The sequence below is a fragment of the Gavia stellata genome, chromosome 13 (assembly GCF_030936135.1).
Source record: "Gavia stellata isolate bGavSte3 chromosome 13, bGavSte3.hap2, whole genome shotgun sequence".
Taxonomy (NCBI): Eukaryota; Metazoa; Chordata; class Aves; order Gaviiformes; family Gaviidae; genus Gavia; species Gavia stellata.
Genome location: NC_082606.1, coordinates 21382314 through 21402307, shown reverse-complemented (window position 1 = coordinate 21402307; position 19994 = coordinate 21382314). Strand labels below are relative to the sequence as shown.

The 19994-nt window shown below is 51.0% G+C and overlaps 2 protein-coding genes across 2 annotated transcripts; both read right to left on the bottom strand.

The window, feature by feature from the left end:
- Nucleotides 1-1870: 1870 nt before the first annotated feature.
- Nucleotides 1871-11757, bottom strand: UBAP1L (ubiquitin associated protein 1 like). Its single transcript, XM_059824174.1, has 5 exons — nucleotides 11608-11757; nucleotides 8905-9657; nucleotides 7220-7429; nucleotides 2974-3075; nucleotides 1871-2005 (listed from the first exon to the last, which is right to left on the bottom strand). The coding sequence occupies exons 1-5, from the start codon at nucleotides 11737-11739 to the stop codon at nucleotides 1871-1873; spliced, it is 1332 nt and encodes a 443-aa protein (XP_059680157.1). The 5' UTR covers nucleotides 11740-11757.
- Nucleotides 11758-15461: 3704 nt separating this feature from the next.
- Nucleotides 15462-19846, bottom strand: PDCD7 (programmed cell death 7). Its single transcript, XM_059824063.1, has 5 exons — nucleotides 19091-19846; nucleotides 17946-18084; nucleotides 17368-17604; nucleotides 16660-16747; nucleotides 15462-16259 (listed from the first exon to the last, which is right to left on the bottom strand). The coding sequence occupies exons 1-5, from the start codon at nucleotides 19844-19846 to the stop codon at nucleotides 16142-16144; spliced, it is 1338 nt and encodes a 445-aa protein (XP_059680046.1). The 3' UTR covers nucleotides 15462-16141.
- Between the last annotated feature and the right edge of the window lie 148 nt (nucleotides 19847-19994).

The window sequence follows — 19994 nt, the reverse complement described above, 5'->3', positions numbered from 1 at the left end:
TGCACAGGGAGGAAAAAAGATACAGTTCTTACCTCTGCAAGCAGGAGGAAAAAACGATGAGCCAGGACCAAGTAAATCTCTAAGGAGAGCGAGAGGCTGCTCAGCCTTTGCCCAGTGAGTGGGCACGACGCTGCCAATGTGCTTCGCTCCACCAGAATTTAGCCCTCAACATTACACATTACTGGCACCAGCACGGCACCGTTATCTTCCCCTTTCAATCTTCATGGTGTTTACTCTGCCAAAGATTACAGTTCGAGGCGAAGCGATCTATCTAATCACAGTTCAACCTTTTGCAAGTTTCTTTTTTAAGGTGACATCATCTTGGCAAGGATGAACATAACGAAAGGCTGTCTGTAGAATGGACTTGCCTTATAAGGGCCGTATCAAAAATAAAAGCTTGTTTAACCAAGGGAAAGCTGGAGGAAAAACAGGGCTGGGAGCTCCAAGAAGAGCCTGTGAGCTCCTCACGAATATCTCCCTCGGCCATACAAGGTGCCACATTTTCCTTTTCAATGCCATTAAAGAAGAGCAGGTATAAAACATCCTTGGGTATGGACGGGTCAAGTCCCCCAAAACCTGGATGCCAAGTTTCCTCGTCGCATCCAAGCGAGGATGAAGGCAGCCACGGAGGGCTGTGCCCTCCTGGTGGTGTTTGGCACCTACCTAGAGACAGAGGGAGAAGGGACACGGTGTTTCAGCTCGATGGCAGGACGTTGGGCTGGGAGATCATTTGGGAGGATACAATGGAAAAATGGTACTAATGCAACCAATTAAGGATTTTCTCTGCTAGGTTGGGCCAGTTGGCATTTTCACAGGAAAAGACACAAACACATTTCAGAAGAAGCCCTCCAACCATCTTTACTCCAAGAAATTACATCTGTATCTAATTCACAGGAAAATAATATACTTTTATGTGAAAACACTGTCCACTGTTCCACTGCCAAGCCAAGAGACACATCCCATAAAGTGATCTGAATCTCCCATTCTCCATCCTTCAGTTACATACAAAAGTTCCCCCAGGCATCCAGATTTTTCTGATCCTGACATTTGTGTTTAACTTCATTTGGAGCCACTGTTTCCATAGTTTAGGGAAGCATCCCCTGAATTTTCCTGGTTTGGGCAGAGCACGAGGGCAGCCGAGCCGTTCCCCATCTCTCTGTTCGGATTTCATGAAATTCCCCAAGCACAAACCCTTGCATAAGCCATTTCTCATTGCACTGGATAAACTTCATGTATTTCTAGAGGAAGGGCAGCCTGTGTTCTTTCCTTACCCTCATTGAATTGTGTGTTTTTCTCAAGTTTCTGGTTTAAAAGGAGAAGCTAACGTGATCGGACTGGATTTCAATTACAATATTCAACCATGACTAAGTCAGCTGAGACTCTTCCCAAGCAAGGACCAACAAGTGTTTCTGCAGGAGCCTTCAGTTTTTACGAAAACAATCTCTTCTGTTGATTTATATAATCTTTTAAGAATCCACATTTGATTGTACTTGAAAACATGACACCCATCACCCCAGGTGGAGGGAGAAAACTGTGGTTTGGGTTTTGCAAAATCTAAGCCGAAGGCGGTTTGGATCTTATTGCATCTAATCTAAACAGCTGAGACGATCGAGGGTGGAGATGTGTGGGTGAAAAGATAAACACTCCTGCTATAAAGCCTTTCCCTTAGTACAGTGACAAACACGCTTATGATGGATGTCAATAAATGAGATCAAACACCAAGCCGGTGCTCTGAAGGTTTGTGCCCGATGAGCCGTGCTGCTCGGGGTGGGGATGGAGCAGCAGAAGGGTAAGCGCGTGCTGACCCGCCCGAGTCCTTCGGTGGTCCGGTCTGGAGAGGGGAAGCTGTGACTGGGGTCCAGGATGCGGCTCACTGGGTTTTCATCACGAGCTCTTCCAGCGCCTTCTCCCTCTGATTCCCACAAAGCAAAAGAACTTCTTTGATTTCATTTTGCTGGAACCCCATATCGTTAAACTGAGCTAACAAATGCAAGAATTCAGCTGCCTGGAGGAAGAAGGAAGAGAAAGGAGCGATGTTATCATGGGCTTTTAAGGATGGATTTAGCGGAGAGTTGCAGCGGAGAGTGTTGGGTGACGAGGCTGCAGCCAGACGACCTGGCCGGGTTGTATTACCGCCGAAGGGCACACAGCGGAGCAAGGGCACACATACCACTGCTAGCATTTAAAAGCGTGCCTTTACATCAACGTTTTAAATAAGAAATATTTAATAAAGCCAGCCTCTAGCTTCACTTATTCCTTATAAAGTTGAATATGAAGTCCATGCAAGTGTTTGCCTAAAGAGACTGGGGAAAGGCAGCGAGTGCAAGCTGGAATTAATTTGTCCTGCGTCCCCCCTTGCTCAGGCTGGGCCCCAGCACCACAGTGTCTCCCGGAGCCGTGTCCTCAATAAATAACCCCCTGCCTGACACCGAGACCCGGGCACCCTCCCGCTGCCACAGCCCTAACGAGCGGTGAGCCGGCAATCCCATGTGCCGTCGGCATCACGTCAAACACCGTCAGCCCCAATTTCAAGCAGCTTTTCTCCCACCCCGGCTCTTTATTACCCCCAGGAGGAGACTGGTGATGGGGACCAACAGCCAGCGTGCCACCACGGTTCTTCTCCCTGGGGGGCGAATGCAAAGGGGGAGCCGGGGTAGCGAGCACGGGTGCTGGTGGGCTCGGGGCGGGGGATTCCCCGTGCAGGGGCTGAGCGAGCATCGTGTTTGCATGGCAGGGTGAGAGGATGGATGGAGAAGAGCGATGGAGCAGGTGTCCTTCCCCGGGGGGTCCTTACGGTGACGCTGCCCCAGGGGTCTGCCGTGAGTGTGGGCTCACTGCTTGCAGGGCAATGGGTCGGACCTGCCGGGAGGCTGCGCGAGGGGTGGCGGAGGCAGAGGGGAGCATGCAGCCCGCTGGAAAAGTGAGCCTGGAGGACGCAGCACAAAGGGCCGGGCTGTGTCACCCCGCTCTGACCTTTTTCTCCGAGTACTGGAACATTTCCATGGCCTCCTCCACCTGCCCTTCCTCGTAGCCCTGCTTCAGCAGCCGGTCACAGGCACTGAGGTAGCTCAGGAACTGCAGAAGAAGACAACCGGGGTTAATCCAACCTCTCAGACACGGGGAGCGAGTGCATTTAGGAGCCCACCTTGCCACCTCGCAGGGACAGACCCATGGGGAGGACCTGGGACACCGCCGTCCTGCCGGCTCCCATCTGATGCTCGGCCAGGGCGGTCTGTCCGTCAGCAGGACTCCCACCGCGAGAAGACAACGTCTCAGCCCGCCCCTGCTCTCCCAGGGTGGGAACGGGAACAAGGCGGAGGGAGGACGAGGAGCAAACCAAACATCTGAACCATCTGAGATACAAAGCGATGACCTCCAGGCTGGGGGGTGAAGCAGAGCCTGTCCCAGTGAGATGTCTACCCTCAGCTAACCTGGCAACCCTTGGATGCGCCGGAGTTTGGGCGCCAGCGGGTTCGCTCCAGGGTCCGAGCACAAAACCCACCCCAGGGGAGACCCGTGTGCTGTCATTACTGAAAGTAAACAGTTATTTTTGGCTTTCCTCGTTGTTCTTGGAGTGCTGACAGCAATATTCCCAGCAGTATCTTTTAAATACCAAGAGAATCATTCACTGTCCAAAAACATAGGGGACAGACAATAATAAATGAGCTATACAATAGCAGGGGGAATAAAAACATCCCATGGGTCTCCCCAAAGCTGTGTCGTCTTCATCCAAGGAAAAGCTGATTCATACCTCCCCAGATCCACCAGCGCACAGACCGCCACCCTCCCCAGCACCACCGTAGCCAAGGAGAAGGATTCAGTAAAAGACCATAAAACATTTGAAAAACCCAAAAAAGTCCCTCAACCGTTGAGTTGATCTAGATCTGTGAAACAGCAGATTAAGGATTTTAAGAAATGTCAGCCTTAAGGAGCAGCTTATTAACTCAAAAATGAGTTAGTCATTGGTCATTGTCTTTCATAACCTGGTTTTATTTTCCTCATTACCTTACTAACTAAAAACCCCAGATCATTGCTGTAGTTTCTTGCCCTGCCGCGGCAGGGACAGCCGCTCGCCGTGCTCACAGCAGAACACGGCCAGTCCTGGCAGCCTGATGTGCTGTTGAAGCCCAGCGTGAAATCGATACCATTGTCAACTCAGTGGTTTTTATCATTAAAAAAATGAAATATATAGCCTCAAGACTAAACAAAACCAGGCTTTTGAATACGATGACCTGTTCACCTGTTTGGTCTGGTACCAGCCCTGCTACTGGGGGAAGAGGAGTTGCCACCATGGTCCTGAAACTCATTTTCCCCTTGTAGCTCTCAAGGAGGCTCCTTATCACACTTAGACATGAAGTTCCTCCAGCGCAGGCACCCCTGGAGAGCTCGGCTTTATCCCACACACGGCCAACCCAACAACCTCATCACAAACTGCTCGTCAGGGAAGAGACCTCCAGGCTCTGGTAGGTCAGATCTGCTGATTTATCCCTTCCCTCGCTTGTTGCTACTTGACGTTATGTGTAGCTTTTCACATCAAAGACAAGCATGTGCCGTGACGTAAAGGAAATCCCCCCTCCGGTGGGTTTTTATCTTCCACGTCCCCGTACTAATTTGGCCAAGTCCCATCAGAAAGGCTCATCCCCGTGAGGTTCCCACTTCAGGTGCTCCAACAACTGACTGCTTAAAAAGAGCAAGACCTTACCACCAACCATTTCACCGACCCACCTGGATCATGGACTATATGCTGCCAGCACAGAAAAAACCACGAGCAAACACCACCAAAGACCCAAACGATGATTTCATTGTGGAGGAACAGTGTAAACATCTCCCCAGACTTGCAGCAGGGTTCAAGCCAGGGATGGTGCTGAGCCTCCAGGGACAGAGCCTCTCCGGGGGGACGGGGAGCCCCCAGCCAGCACCACGGCAGACAGCCCTGCTCAGCTCACTGCTGCAAACGCTGCCACCAAGGGCACAACTTCTACAAGCATCGGAGAGGCTCAGGGAGCCACAGGCAGCGGGGACAGCTGATGCAAGGCTCGTAGGAAGCGCTGAAGATCTAGGTCATTGCTTGAGGGAAGACAGCAAGTTCTTGTGGAGGAGGAAAGGGGCAGGAGCACGCTGCAGAAGCACATCAGAGCATATATTTTGCTGTATAATTGATTTTACAAGAGTCCAACAGTCCGTAGGAAGAGGTTCCCCATCCATGCCAGGAGGTGGCTGGGGCAGTGGGCTGTGTCCCATGGTGAACGCCCTGCTCTGAACCCCGTGCTTATGGCCATGTGGGGAGATGGATGCTGACCGGCTGCAGCCGTCTGTCTTAGCTCACACGTACATTGAGAGCTCCATGGATCAACGATGCACTTTTGATTGATCAGTGGTTATTGATCAAAACGCAATGATCCACTTTTGGTTTAGCCCTTGGCCATGACATCCTAGATGATGAACCTCTGGCGCGTTGGGGCAACTAACCCTGCTTGAGCCTTTTAGAGAGGCTCTTCCACCAAAATTGAGAAGGCATCACCTCCTTAAGGCAGCAGACTTGCCTTCTCCACCAGGGTGGGCTCTGCCAGCTTGGCTTGACACTGCAAAGAAATTGAGCAATTTTTGGCTACCATCTGGTGCTACAATCAATCTTCACGGCTGAAGCTGTCATCGTCACACGCTGAAACCCTGCGTGACTCCAGCAAGCAATGAAAAGCGCCCACAGCTCTTGTTTTTAACTTCAGTTGAAACATATTTTCCAGGAAGGTTTAGCCTTATTCGGTAGTTTTGTACTTGTAAAAGACGCGCAAAGGGCTACACCTTACGTTTCATCTTGGCTGCGTTGGTCACAAATGGGAAAGACGGGAACTGCTGGTGAAGAAAACACAGGATATAAGGCAGACTTTGTATTTTGGTGCATTAATCACCTCTCCAAGAGGATGGGAGTCTGTGCCTTTACACAGAAAGGAGCAGACTGTACCCATTTCCATCCTTAATAAGATGCGCTGCTCCTTCAAATTGAAGCCAGCAGTAGCTACAACACACCCTTGCACGGCTCTGTGCAGAGAACATGGGCTGGGCTCTGCCCATCTCCCTCTGCCTAGATGAAACCTTCGTGAACTGAAGAAATAAAGCTTCCCTTCCCACCTCGGCTTGCAGCGACGCTCCCCTGAAACACCAGCGAGGGTCTGGGGAGGTTGGTCCGTCCAGGGGTGACTCAGGAGGGAGCCAGAAGCTGCGGGATGACTCAGCCGCAGAGCAGCTTCGTGTGCCGACCAGACGGGTAAGAGCTGGCCCACGCAGCACAGGCAGCTCCCCAGGGAACGGGAAGGAGACCGGCACCTGACAGCGGCTGCTCGGTGCCGTGCCTGCTCACACCTCTGCCCGGGGTCTGCTCCTGCTCCCTGGCATGACAGCCCGGCGGACATCCCTCTTGCTAAGCTGTAATCAAGCCCCTTCTCTCTCCACAAGAGCTACTTGGATAATTTAGCCCTAGTAAATCCTCCGCCGGGATGGGCAGGTCCAGCCCCAAGCTTGCCAAGCCAGAGGGTTCAGAGCTGGCAACATCCCTCACGGCACGGATGCCCCGAGCCCACCTGGACCACGGGGGGTTCATCTGGGCAAGCAGAGACCTCGGGAGTGAGGATACAGCACAGCGGGCTGTGATGTACTCAGATACCAGGGGTAGGAAGAGGTTGTATGTTAATCATTTTCAATAAATTCCAGGTTATTTTAGAGGGTTCCTCAGGAAAAGAGCTCTGGGACCCAGCCGCAATGCTTGCGTGGAGTCCCTGGTTGCTCCAACGCGGGGAGCTTGTGTTTTGGAGAGAGCCCAGACAAATCTCCAAGCTATTCGTACAGTCCCGCTCTGACAGGATGAGCCATGAAAATAACCACACGAATCTAACAGCTGGGAAAAAATGATGTGCAAAAAGTTTCCATATATGGGGGCAAGATTTGTACTTCAAAAGGACACCATGCTCCACACGACAGATTGAACAGATAACGTTACCCGGCCATTATTACTTGCTGAAAAGCTGAGGGCGACTCACTGCTATTTTATTACAGCAAAAGTGCAGACGCGTGATCTCATGGAAAACCCTGTCAACTGATACCAAAGTGGGAAACTCAAGGCCATCAGCAGTCTGCCCCAAGCAAGACAGCCATCCCTTTCTCCATGAAAATCAAGTTTTTCTTTACCAAAAGCCTTCGGCAGCACCGTGCCAGCTCCACCAACCTGACTTAAGCTTTGCCTTCCAGTCTTCTGGAGGGTGAGGATGGCTTTGCGGGTGGGGTAGCCCAAGGCTATAACGGGCTCGATGAGGTCTCGCTCCTCTTGGCTTAGCGCCGAGAGCAGGTCAGCCGCCGAATCCGGCTGGGATCTGTGGGAACCAAGCGGTCGCGCAGGCGTGGAGGCAGGGGGGAGGCAGGCGTAGGGGCTGAGGGACTGCAAGAAAAAACAGCAGATGTTCTTGCTCCAGCTCATGAAACGATGTGAAACGATGTTAAACGATGCAGGCTGAAGCAATGCTTTCAAACACCGGCACCTACCTTGCTCTCTCCAGAAGAGGAAAATTCCCATACACAGAACAAATCCCCTTGGGCATCAAAGGAGACCGGACTTAATTAAATCCAGGCTCTGCTATAGATACAGATCAGAGAAAAGAGCGCTCAGGAGGGTTCATGGGGCAAAGCGAGCAAAAGCAGCTTCCTTTCCCTGGGAATCCCGGTCACATCTCAGCGATAAATGCCATGCTTGTCCCTGACCGGCCAAGCGAGAGGCAGCGCTGCCCACGGGCAGGCGATGCAGCAGCCCGGGCAGGAGGATGCTCCCCTGACGCCCCGTTTATGCCCGTGATGTTTATCAGATGTATTTAGGTTTCTGTTACAGAGCCATCTCCAGAAATGACCTTGCACGTAAAAACGCTCGCCTGAGTATGAGGCTTTAGTATTTGGCATGATCCATTTGTAACAGCAGCGGAGCAGGGTGGGCGATGGATTAGTAATTAGTTGCAACAGCTGTTTAGCGTATAAATACACAGGGGCATTTAATCTTTCCTTAATTACCCTACATCTAATGCAACTACATATAAATAATCCAGCCTTTCATGTGTCCGATGGTTCTAATTGTGGGTTTTCACTAATTCATCTCTCAAGTAGCTGGATGAGATGCGATTTCTTAAAAAAACAAATTTAAGGTGACGGAAAGCAATGTTTACTCCACCACTTCTCATCACTGCCTCTGTCATTAGGCGATTTGTATTTCTAGTAGGACTATGAAATCTAAAGTTTCCTACTTTTAAGAAAAGACAGACAGCCATTGCCACAGAGCAGGATGCCAATATTGCAAGAGGAGTCAGGGGAAGTGGCCTTTTCCACCTATAAAACAGGGTGAAGGAGAGCAGTGAGCATGGGGACAGGTAATGACGGAGACCCAGGGCAGAGGGGACGCAGAAACAGCCTGGTTTTGTCTCTGTTCAAGCCCCGGCTTCTCTTCTGGGGCTGCCAGGAGGAGTAGCTGTGATGGCTGTACGGGGCATTTCCCCATAAACCCCGTTTATATCTGTTAGAGGGGAAAATGGAAGGGAAAGAAGGAAAAAAACTTATGTCACTTGTTTTTTTAAGTGTTTCAGCTGAAAATCAAATAAGATGCCTTGCTTGTCAGGAAAAACAGAGATGTTTTGGTTAGGACAGAGCAAGTAAACATCCTCCCAGAAAGCTTGCCTTTAAACCCTGGCAAAAAAAACCCCTTCCTCCACTTATGAAAACTTGTCAGCAATTTCTCATGGGTTTAGTGTTCCCAAAGCCCCATTTCAGTTCCATTTTGCTGGCCAGACCCCAGCAAATGGGACCGATTCGACGCCCTCCACCCCCCTCCCGTCTCAGCACCAAACAAAGGACTACCAGAAGAAAACACCTCACCGGCACCGTGGGCTTATGCCGTTTGATCGGGGGGATCGGCGTGGCCGCGGCCGGAGGAGCCGGCACCAAGGTCCCCAGCTGGGACACGTCCGGGCCTGGCCCATACTTGACGCTGCGACTGGCGCGGGGTCGCTGGGAGAGCGGCCGTGGCAGCGGGACCCCTCCGTTCTCCGTGGCGGCTCTGTTCAAAGGATTCATGAAAGCAGCCAGCTTCCTCCTGGCCGCCTCCAGCTCGTTCTTCATGTTGTTAAATATCACCATGGATCTCCTCTGCTTCCTTGTGTCCGGGCTGGCTGGGTCGTGGCCGCTTTTCTCCGGCGAAGGCTCCAGCAAGCCGGGTGATGTCTTTGGTCGGGTCTGGTAAAAGCTGGGACGTGGAGGCACACCTCTCCCAGCGTTTCTCCTCCTGGAAACCTTTTCATCCTTGTCGTTCTCTTCCCAGGAGGTCGAGGAGTACTCGTCATCCTCTGAGTACTCGTCCTCCTCCGAGTGCCAGGTCTCGCTCTCGGTGTCGGACAAGGCGCCTCTGCCCTTGGCGTGCCCGTAGCTGCCGTCGGCAGCGCTGAGGCTGACACTGCGCCGCATCGCCCCGTCCCGCGCTCTCCCCCCGTAGCTGTCGGCGGAGTCCACCAGCAACAACCAGCACGGCGGAGCCGTGGGGACGACTTCGGAGGTGACCCGATGCCGGGAGGTTTGCTGCTGAGAGGCCACCTCCACCCAGTAAAGCACTTTTCTTTCCAGCGAGAAGTCGTGCTGCGGAAGAGCGAGAAGCAGCTGGTGAGGGCATCTGAAAGCAGACCGTGCGGCACGGAGCAAACCACGTGCTTCACGAGGGCACTGTAAGAGCTGCATCCTTCCCATATTGGCTCCTATTTCCCCGAGCATCAGGGCTGGCTGCGGGCACTAAGGCTGTAGGATTGGGCAGTGCCAGCCTCATCCCTATAGGGAATCCCCAAATTTGTACTTGAAAAAAATCTGGCTACAAAGCTATTACTATTTTGAGTTGTATCTACAATTCTTTTGATAGGTGTTTTATGCTCAGAGGTGGTTTTGTGTCACTTTGGCTGCTGTGGAAGGGGAGCGGGTGCAGACAGGAGATACAGGCGTCCCGATTTCAGGCAGCTGTGGAGAGGCACCGCGTCCAGCCCCGGGCTACGGGCTGCCCCAGGATGGTGGCAGAGCTCGTTTGCAGTCCTCGTTAGTGGCACCTGGCAGAGCCACCGCGGGCACGGTGGCTCAGGAGCCACCAAGGGGGGAGATGCCACCTTGGGCAGAGGCAGGACCGGCCGTGGGAGTCTCCGGCGGCGCCAGGGGCTCGGCCAGTCCCAGAACAGAGTCGTCATTTCCACGTAGTTCGGCTTAAAATATAAGCCTGTTTCAGACCGAAAGCTGAGGGTTTTCCTGGAACAAACAAGCCTTGCCCGTCCCAGAGCTCTCCAAACAAGGTCTCCTCAGGACGGGCAGGCAAGTACATTCACAGCCCAGGAATGCTGTTTTTACTGCTCCCTGCCACTCGGCAGCTGTGGACCCAAACCAGCCTCCCCAAGGAAAACACCACCACGTGCCTCCAGAAGGATCAGCCCGGACCACCAGCACAATCGCTCAGCCTCGGCGGGGAGCACCAACGCGTCCCCATCCAGGGAGGAACCCAGGGCTGGGGGTTTCCTGGGATAGAACGGGGTGGCGGACCACCTCAGCTGGTCCACGGGGATGCAGACCATCACCTGCCTTTACACAGGCGGCAAAAAATGCGTGCATTAAAACTTCCTTTGGAGAAATCGCTTAAAATGAACAAAACGGTGACTTTTCATGTTAAACACATCCTGCGGATTTGGGATGTGTCATTTTTGGGAGGAGGGATGAACAAGGCTGAGCTAGGGAAAAGCCAGATGTGGGGTTTACTGCTGGTTCACCCATCTCCAGGAGCGAGCAGGGGCTGTTTGGGATCACCCAGATCGCCTTTCCCCCGTGAAGTGCACTGACCCCATCTACGGGTGAGCCTACTTAAGGCTAAACATGCAAAGTATTTCTGAAATCGTCTTCAACTGGAGCTGTGCTACCACTACCCGTGAGCCCGGAGAGCTGACCCCATGCCTTCAGTGCAATTGCTCGGGGAAAGGCTTCCTACCCGCTTCCAGAGCACAGAGAGCTCCTTCGAATCGCTGTGCCGGGGTTAAAAATTGGTGACAGAGCTGTTACAGCAATAGGTGTAGATTCAAAAGCAGTTTAGGACTGAGCAATGTGGAAGATCACAAATTGCCACAGGATATTATATATATAATCTATACATATGTTGCCAGCACAGGTAGTGTTAGATCTAACTGCAGGTATAGTTAGATTTATTAATGAATATTTAATAAATACTATTAATAAATGAGACAGTGATGATTCCAGACTAGAAAACAATCCCAGAACAGATCCTGAAGTTTGTCCTCCTATCCCAGAAAGACCCAACCCTCCTACTTAGATGGGATTAAAAAAAACCAACCCCAAACCTACCCCTTCCTCACTCCCACCCACCACAAATCGTCCTCACCTCCTCCCACTCCTGCAAACCAGCCAATTAAGAGGAGATCAGTTAGGAGGAGAGGTTTCCTTTTCCTTCTTTCACAAGGCAAACACCACTGACATCCCTTTGAGCATCCCCCTTTGAGCATCTCCCCAGAAGCGAATCCGGGCGCGACGCAAGCAGAGGCGACTCACCATGGTGCTCATGAGGATGTCGGCGCAGTCGGGGAGGTCGATGGCCGGGGCGGTGATTGAAGTGTTTTCTCCCCCTGGGTCCCCGTCGAGGCTCCTGGCCATGCGGAAGGGAACTTCATCCAGGTAGCTCATCGCCGCTGCCTGATTTCTTGCTGCCGGAGGAAGGGATGAAAGAAAACTGTCAAAGGCAGGAGTAGCTCGTTTTAATTTGGGTGGAAGGAGAGAAAGATGAGCTGTTTCAAGTGACGCTGGTAAAAGGAACACGTCCCTTAGAGACGCTGCCAGCCGAGCAAAAACTGCTGTGTGCAATGCCCAGATTTGCAAAATCTTAATTACTGGTACCAGGAAGATTTGTCTGAACTAACCTTTGCTGTTCTGAGCTTGAGCCAGCAGGACCTGACCAAGCTTACAGCTTCATTTGGCAGAGATCCTGAGCGTTTTTCTCCTCTGCTTCCACCTCCATGCAGGCCCCACTGCCTTCCATCCCTCCTCCTGCCTCTCCCTCTCCCGCTGCTGCCCATCGCACCCTCCTTTTCCCAAGCCGGGGAAAGACACAGCACTTTTTCCAGATACAGAGCAAGAAACCGCAGCCAAGGAGGACACCTCGCAGGTCTCCTCTCTCTGCATGACCTGAGAGCACCCGTGGTCACGGAGCTCACGCATGCGGCCACGCGCTGCTAAACGCACGCGGCCACACGCTGCTAAGCCATCACACGGAGCAGCCCGGGGGAGCTGGGGCGAGGGCATCCCCTCCAGCACCACAGCAGCTTACCCAGAGCCAAACAAGGAGGCTGGTGCATCAGGCAAGCTTCGGTGTTAGAGGGATGTCGAACAAGCCATTTTAAGGCCAGATTAGCTTTTAAGAACCATCGAGTCATTTTAAGCGCGGTGATGTTTTTTAGATCAGGAATAGCAGGGGAGAGAAAAATTTCTGATGGACTGGGAATGGTGGCATGGAAAATATTACTGCAGTAGCGTAGCCATCGGCTCTGTATAAATGCCTCAATTTAGTAAAAAGCCACTACTTGCTGCATGAAGCCGCGAGTGCTCAGCTTCCCAGCGACAACAGCGTGCAAAATAATTTCCTTTACGTATTGTCAGCTGGCAAGAGCTGAGGTCGGTCTTCCACTGAGCTCTGGTACCTGCAGCCTGTGCCTGCTCATCCCGAAGCAGCAGCCGTTCTCAGGACACAGAGAGTAAATATTTGGTGTGACATCCTGAAGTGCTTTTACCAATTTTTTTTTTCCTTTAAAAAGAAATGGCTTCTGTGACAATGAGGATAAACACTCCACAAAAAGAAAATAAGCAGATGAATGTATACGAGGAAGGAAAAGCTGCCTGTTTAATGCAAAAATAAGGGTCTATAATGGGAAACGGCATTCAAGGTAGTTTCTTATGTTAGCAAAGGACTAACAAACTGTTTCCAGACCACAAAAAAAGAGCAACATGCACAGTCGCTCGGTGCAACTCAGTCCTATTGGAATTACAAAAGAGTTGTCGCTCGCCTGCTTACGGCAGGAGCCCTTTAATACCCGGGGCGGTGGCGCAGCAGAGCCCCTAACCAGCTTTGCGGCTCCCACACGTGTGCTGCCGCTAACACGCGACACACGCAACGTGTTGGGAGCCTGCACGGAGCCAGGCCATCTGCGCCCCAGCCTAAGAGGGCTCAGCCTACGTTCCAATCCACGTCAGCACTGACAAAGAGAACGCGTGAAAACATCTGTGCGCGAAGCCGCCTTCCCCCAGCTTTCTCCAACTCCTCTGCGTGGCCGTGCAGCCCCTGCCTGCAAGAGGGACGGATCCTCCTTGCAGCTTACACTGTAAATAGGCTCTTCCCAAAAGCTGTGCGGCACAAAGGTGCGAAGGAGAAGAGTATCTCGGCGTCCATCGCCTAAAACGGCTTTACTTGGTTTTAAATGCCACTTTAAGGGATGGAGACGGGTAGTGAATGTGTCTGAAGCCACGACAAAGAAAATAGGGAGAGATTACAGTACCGCATCTCACTGTATTCCACTGCATAAATACTGTGCTCTGAGAAAGGCTCCACAAGTGTTAATTCCCAAAACCACTATTTAGAAAAAAAAAAACTCCTACATTGGGGTGAGGAGCGATGACAACGAAAACGCTACTAAGCAAGAATAAAAGACGGTCAGTCGTAAACACCAACTTACACCAGAAAGCAACTCCTACAAGGGTTCTGACCTCATCTGCTTCACGCCAGCCCGGCCCGCTTTCACATCAAAGATAGAGGCTGGCAAACGAACAAATTCCTGTCAGGAAGAGGATGTGCCTTAGAGAAACCTGAACTGCAGTGGGACCAGGGAAGGAATAGGATGCAAATGAGTCTCGGAAACTCATAGCCAACCCCTCTTTTCTTCTGGGCTATAGTGATTTTTTAAAACTTAAAAATAGTAGGAAATGCTATACTCAGACAAATTTGAATCGTAAATCTGAATACACAAGGCTTTTTTTAAGAATTAATACCCTGTCTCCATGCATTTTATGAGTTAAGATTTTAAACATTCCTCTTCCATCTGTGCCTTCAACATCTTCCTCACTAAAAACATAAAACATTTTAATGCAGACGTCATTAGACAAGAGCCAGTATGTAGAACAAACCACAGAAAGGTCGAGGGATTGAAATATACCTGAACGTACACCATCCGCTGGCATTTTCGAGTCCTATTTTTATTAACAATACGAAGTTATCCTTACCGTCAGACGAAATCATGGAGCTCTTCCCGCAGGGCAGGGAGAACAGGGTTCTTCTATGCTGCCTGCTTATCTGCTGCTCAGTTCTTTAAATTCTTGCAGTGTCAGACAGGCATCTGACTTTGATGAAGATTATCATAGCTTAAGCGGTTAGCCTGTCCCATCAGACATGCTGATGGGATAAGGAGCCTAACTATTTAAGCAGAGCATCCTCCCATCACTAAGATTCCTGAACTGAAAGCGTTGTTTCTGTAATGGTTTTTATGCTATTTGAACTTTCGCTTTTTCATCGGGTAAGACTCCCCAGGATCTGGCCCAGCCACAGGTCTTGGAGTTATGAGATGCTGGAAGTGACAGCAGGGAGGGGAGGGTGTGCGGACACACAAACCAGAACCGCTGCCTCCAGAGGACTCCACGGTCATCTGTGTTTTGGGGTGCTACAGGTAGGCGATACACACATGAGCAAGAACTGCGAACTTCTGCACCCAGATTAATTCTAACTCCATCCAAAATTACTAGTTTGTGTGCTCTTACCAACAGAAATCAATGCAGAGCTTCAGGCAAGAAACCATTAACATCACATATAAGGCCCAAGTGCTGAATTTAGGCAATCACATGTTGCCTCCTCCGTGAATTACACCATGTCATGATGCAAAAAGGTAAGGAATTGGGAGAGATTAAATCCACTCCCACACATCAAGGCTAAGGAAAAATAACGACTGCAGCTCTGGAAAGATGCCACGACAATCTGTGTAGACCAGCAAAGCCCCAAACCTGTATGGCCCGTCGCTGTTTCAAGCAAAACTGTGCAGAACATGGAAGGCTTTGAAATCAGACACCTCCATCACCCTGTAGGAGGGAGAAGTTCCTTCACACAGACCTTCTGCCAGCAATTCTCTCCACATCGGAGTCATATTCGATGCCAAGTACTAAAACAAATGTCTCCCTCGGAGTAAAAACGCTTCAAACAAAAAAAAAAATCCATTTTTCTCTATTTATTCTGTACAAAAAACAACTTACAAAATAGAGCTGCGTTTTGTACTCAACTATTATATACATGATCTGTCCCTTTACAAAAAAAGCTATATAGGCAAAACCAATTACATTAGGTTAGACTTCAGATTTTATTGGGTTTTTTTTTTTTTCCCCCAGCAGGCTTATTCATCAAATTTATATATATTCACACGGCTGTCTGACCTATTTGACCACAACTGGGCATTTTTTCCGTGTTGTACCAGTTTTAGTCCACAAAAGTAAAATGTCAACAGCTGCTTTAATCAACCTTGAAAAACCCTGTCTTGTTTGTACTTCAGAATTTGTTTAAACTTGTAATAGGTTCGTTTCTACACAGAAAATGACAGGAACTATTTTGACATTGATGCTTGACATGCTTCATTTAAGAAGAAAAACATGTCTACTAATGATGTCTCTTTTTTTTTTTTAAACTTCTTTATTTCTGGAGATTTCATCATCTGGATTTAGGCTTATGAAGATAAAAGCCACCAAACTAGGATGATAAGATGTTAATACTGGCACAAATAACCTCGTCAGCAATGTTTCTTTATTAAGAGTGAGATTTCTTAACAAAAACTCGCAGCAGGAATGTAATTCCATACCACAAGAGGCCTAGCAGCTCTGGGCTTGCTCAGATATTTCCCTCCAGAGTCAGACAGCAAAACCAGTTCTTACACCTTTTTCTTCAAGACATTCCAGTACCTGGCTGCTGAAACAGAGGATGAGACTTCCTCTTCAGACCCTCTCATATTTACACAGGCAATTATAACAAAACATTCCTCAAACGTCAAAATACTTTATTACTGAATTATCTGACAGCCGTGGCCCAAGTGTCATTTGTGGGGAGACTCGGAAGAACCCATCCTGGAGGGATGCAGCTTCCTTCAGGGTGATCAGCTGGCACCAAGTACTGATCCCATTCGTGCCTTTAATAGAGAAAGCGTTGTTTGAGAGGAGAGCTGGTACGAGTTTGGTAATAAGATTTATAATATACCCAGACAGGCATTTTTCCATACTGATCAATACACAAAACACTAACAAATCATGCTCTGAAACTTGTTTTTCAAAACACAAACGTGAAAATGGCATGCACTATTCTGTTGAACGGAATGGTTATGCATGGAAGCGCACTCTGCCTCACATGGGCATCTGTTGGATACAACTCTATCAAGCGAGAAGCTTGATCCTTAGCTGAAAAAAAAGAGGACAATTCATTGCATAACCATATTTGGAAGTTAATGAACCAAAAGGGACCGTAATTTTACAATCTCAACAAACAACACTTGTCATCTCTGATAATAAAATAAAGACTTTGTTTGTTTTTACCTGATCTGGATTAGAGCTGCTACAGAATGCTCAGCTTGTAAGTAATATTCTCTGAAGGGCTGCAATAGATGGGCTAGAGGAAATTCATCTGTTAAAACACAAACATAGAAATCGTTCAATAAACCAGAAAGACCTTTGATTCTAGTAAGGCTTAGAAGCCCCAAATTTGCCAACTCATTTTGCTGCTCCCCGGCTATAACTTGAAATCACTTCCCTATATAAGGTATTAAGGGCTATTTCCATGTTTTGCACGTCTCCTCATCCTTAACAGAGCTGTCAGAAGCAAGTCAAGACCAGCAAAACTTTTCCTGCCTCCACCCTCTAAACAAGGGGAACATACGGACACTGAATCTTCACAGATTACCCGAGTCGCACTTAGCAAATCACCAGACTAAAGCATCTGTTGGGTGCTGGAAGTCTTCAGTCTATTCTGTTTATTCTCACTTCAGCTTAATCTACAACCTCTTCTTGCAAAACATTATGAAATCGGCTTGAGACTACACTCTATGCTGAAGAGCTAAACAGTTCTTCTCACTTCACATGTGTTAACAGCACACTACGTTTATCCCATCTTTTCCTCAGGGCATAAATTACTCCAGTGGATGATTTCTTTCTCAATTATTTTTGTGCCTGCACTTTAAAGCCAGTGTCTACGAGATGGGGGTGTGGCGTGGAAAAAGACTGTTGAGTATGGCAGGCAGAATTTACCTGGATCCCCAAACAGCTTGGAATCAATTTCCAGTTTCTGCTGTAGTAGTTTTTCCCTTTCCTTCTTCTGTTTCTTTTCCATTTCTCGCTTCCTTTCCTCCTCCTGTTCTCCCTCCAACATCACTCTTAATGCTCTCTCCTCAGCTTCATACAGCTCTGTGCGATTTTTGAGCAACGTTTTGAGACTCTCCACCTGAGTTTCAAATGCTTCGTCTGCTGAGGGGGGTGGACAAACACCTAAACAGAAAGAGAATTAATTTTAAATTTTCAAATTCAGAAGGGGCTCTGTTATCAGACTTGAGAGAGGACGCAGCAAAATCTCAGAGGAACATGAGCTTAACCTTGCTAACAACTATCTTACTGGAATAATTCTTCTATCAAGGAAGAGCTTGGAAACGGAGGAACACAACCACTGCATTCAGCATTTTATAGCTATTCTTGCTTAACAATGTAACTAAAATTACTAACAAAGAAAGAGCTTTTTCAAGCTGCACCTTGCTCGTCAGCACAGGGCACGGACATCATCTTATTTCCTGTGTGTGCAATTAAAAAAGTTTGGTAAAAATCTCGTAATTAACCTTTCCTGCCAGCGGCCTCTTTTCTCAGTTTCCGAAGCTTTTCTAACGCGCGCAGGATGTCCACCATCCTCTTTGTGTCTGCTTGTTTCTTCCGTACTTCAGACAAGACGCTGTCTGCAGCAGCCTTAAGTTCTCGTTCCTATGAAAGAAAGAAAAAAAACAGACACGACGTGTGAAAAATCCCAGGTAGACAAGAATGAAACGGTACTTCTAAAAAGATTGGCGAAGCACTGGAGATCAGAACAACTTCCTAGTAACACAGCCATAGCAAGTTAAGCCAGCCATCCAACCTGGCCTTTTTATGCAAAAGCTAAAACACCATAGACTTCAGGAAACAAAAACAGAATGCTGAGCAACTCATAAATTTGGGCCAAATGGTTAATGAATTCATAAAGCCTTTAACTATAACCTTTAACTATAGAAAGTTAGGAAAAACATTAACAACAAACATAAACCATCCTGATTCTACAGCTCGGGAATTAAAGACCGTTAACAAGCCACAGTCTGAGCACAAAACCTTTCCCAACGGCTGCTCTGTACCACCCCAGCAGCAGACCCCGCACCAGCAGAAGGGTAGCTCTTTGGCCAACACAAAGGTGCCTACAGCACTTCCCAGCAAGACTAATCTAAGGGTTTTTTTTGCTTTGGAGCTGTTTTACTTCCCGGTGAGACCAAAAAGCTTGCAAACAAGCTTTACAAGCACGAAGCCAGCAGGCAAGGCTTACGGTTACTGAAACCACTGTAGGGTAGCCGTGAGCAGCGGGAGGCAGGCTGACAGCTTGGGACCAGACAGGAAGACCTCCACATGCAACCAAGAGTTCAGGAACCACTTAAACCCCAACTACCAAGGCCTAGGACATCAGCGTGGCAAAGCTGAGATGCCCACCAAGGCTTTTAAGGGAGAAGCGGGGCTGCAGGCCTCGGAAACAGCGTGTCTCCAAGCAAGCCGAACCCACGCGGCACCCAGGTGGGTGAAGCACGGGGCCAAAGGCAGGTGCCGGGCAGGCACAGCCCGCCATGAGCCCGTCACCAGCAGGTCTCCCCCGGCTCCGCCACGCCGCCCTGGGCCCCAGGGGGACGCGGAGGAGTCCCCGGGAGGCCGCACTGCAGCCGGGGGAGGCAGAGGGGGCCGCTCGGGGCCGTACCCGGTTCTTCTCCTCCACCTCCTGGATGCACTTGGCTCTCCACTGGTCGATCTTGGCCTCCCGCTCGGCGGCCCGGGCCGCCTCCTCCTCCTTGGCTGCCTTGGCTTCTTGCTTCCTCCGCTGCAGGCGCAGCCTCCTCTTCCTCGCCCTCTCGGCCTTCCTCCGCAGCGCCTCCCGGTAGCCGGGCTCCCTCAGCGGCCGCACGACCTCCCGCAGCTGCCGCCGCGCCGCCTCCGCCTCCTCCCGCGCCTGGGCCCAGCCCGCCTCGTCCCCCTCGGCCTCCCGCCGCCGCAGGGCCCGGCAGAGCGCGGCCAGCCGCGCCACCAGCCCCAGGGCCTCCGCCGCCAGCTCCCGGGCGCTGCTGGGGCTGGCGGCGGCGGGCGGCGGCGGCGGCGGGGGGGCGGCCCGGCGCCGGCCCAGGAACTGCGACAGCCACAGTTCGTCCTGCTGCCGCTGCGCCGCCGCCGCCTCCTCCTCGGTCACCGGCCGCGGCGGGAACGGAGGAGCCGCCGGGAAGTAGGGGCCGCCGCCCGGCGGGAAGCGCGGCCCCGCGTCGCCCTCAGGCCCGGCCGGCGGCGGCAGCGGCGGCAGGAGGAAGGGCGGAGGCGCCGCCGCTGCCGCCACCGCGAAGGGCCCCGGGCGGGCGGCGGGGCCGGGGAAGGGCGCGGCGGGGGGCGGGAAGGGCCCCGCCGGCGGCGGGAAGGCCCGGAACGGCGGCGGCGGGAAGCGCCCGGCGAAGGGGGGCGGCTGCGCCATGTCTGCCGCCTGGACGCACCGCCGCCCGCGCCGCAGCGCCCCCTGGCGGCCGGGAGGAGCCGCCGCCCGGCCCCGCCCCGCCCCGGCGGCCGCGCGCGGAGCCGCTGCCCGCACCGGGCGGGGGGGCGGGAGTTGGGGGGGCCGTGCC

Bases quoted from the DNA above. Each gene is read 5' to 3' on its own strand.
- UBAP1L (XM_059824174.1), bottom strand. From the start codon at position 11,739: ATGAGCTACCTGGATGAAGTTCCCTTCCGCATGGCCAGGAGCCTCGAC. The intron at 9,658-11,607 runs GTGAGTCGCCTC...GCTCTTCCGCAG, and splicing joins ACATCCTCATGAGCACCATG to CACGACTTCTCGCTGGAAAG. The intron at 2,006-2,973 runs GTCAGAGCGGGG...TTCTTCCTCCAG, and splicing joins TCCAGTACTCGGAGAAAAAG to GCAGCTGAATTCTTGCATTT.
- PDCD7 (XM_059824063.1), bottom strand. From the start codon at position 19,846: ATGGCGCAGCCGCCCCCCTTCGCCGGGCGCTTCCCGCCGCCGCCGTTC. The intron at 17,605-17,945 runs GTTAATTACGAG...CTTTCTGTTTAG, and splicing joins AGAGGCCGCTGGCAGGAAAG to GTGTTTGTCCACCCCCCTCA. The intron at 16,260-16,659 runs GTAAAAACAAAC...TCTCTATTAAAG, and splicing joins GCAGCTCTAATCCAGATCAG to GCACGAATGGGATCAGTACT.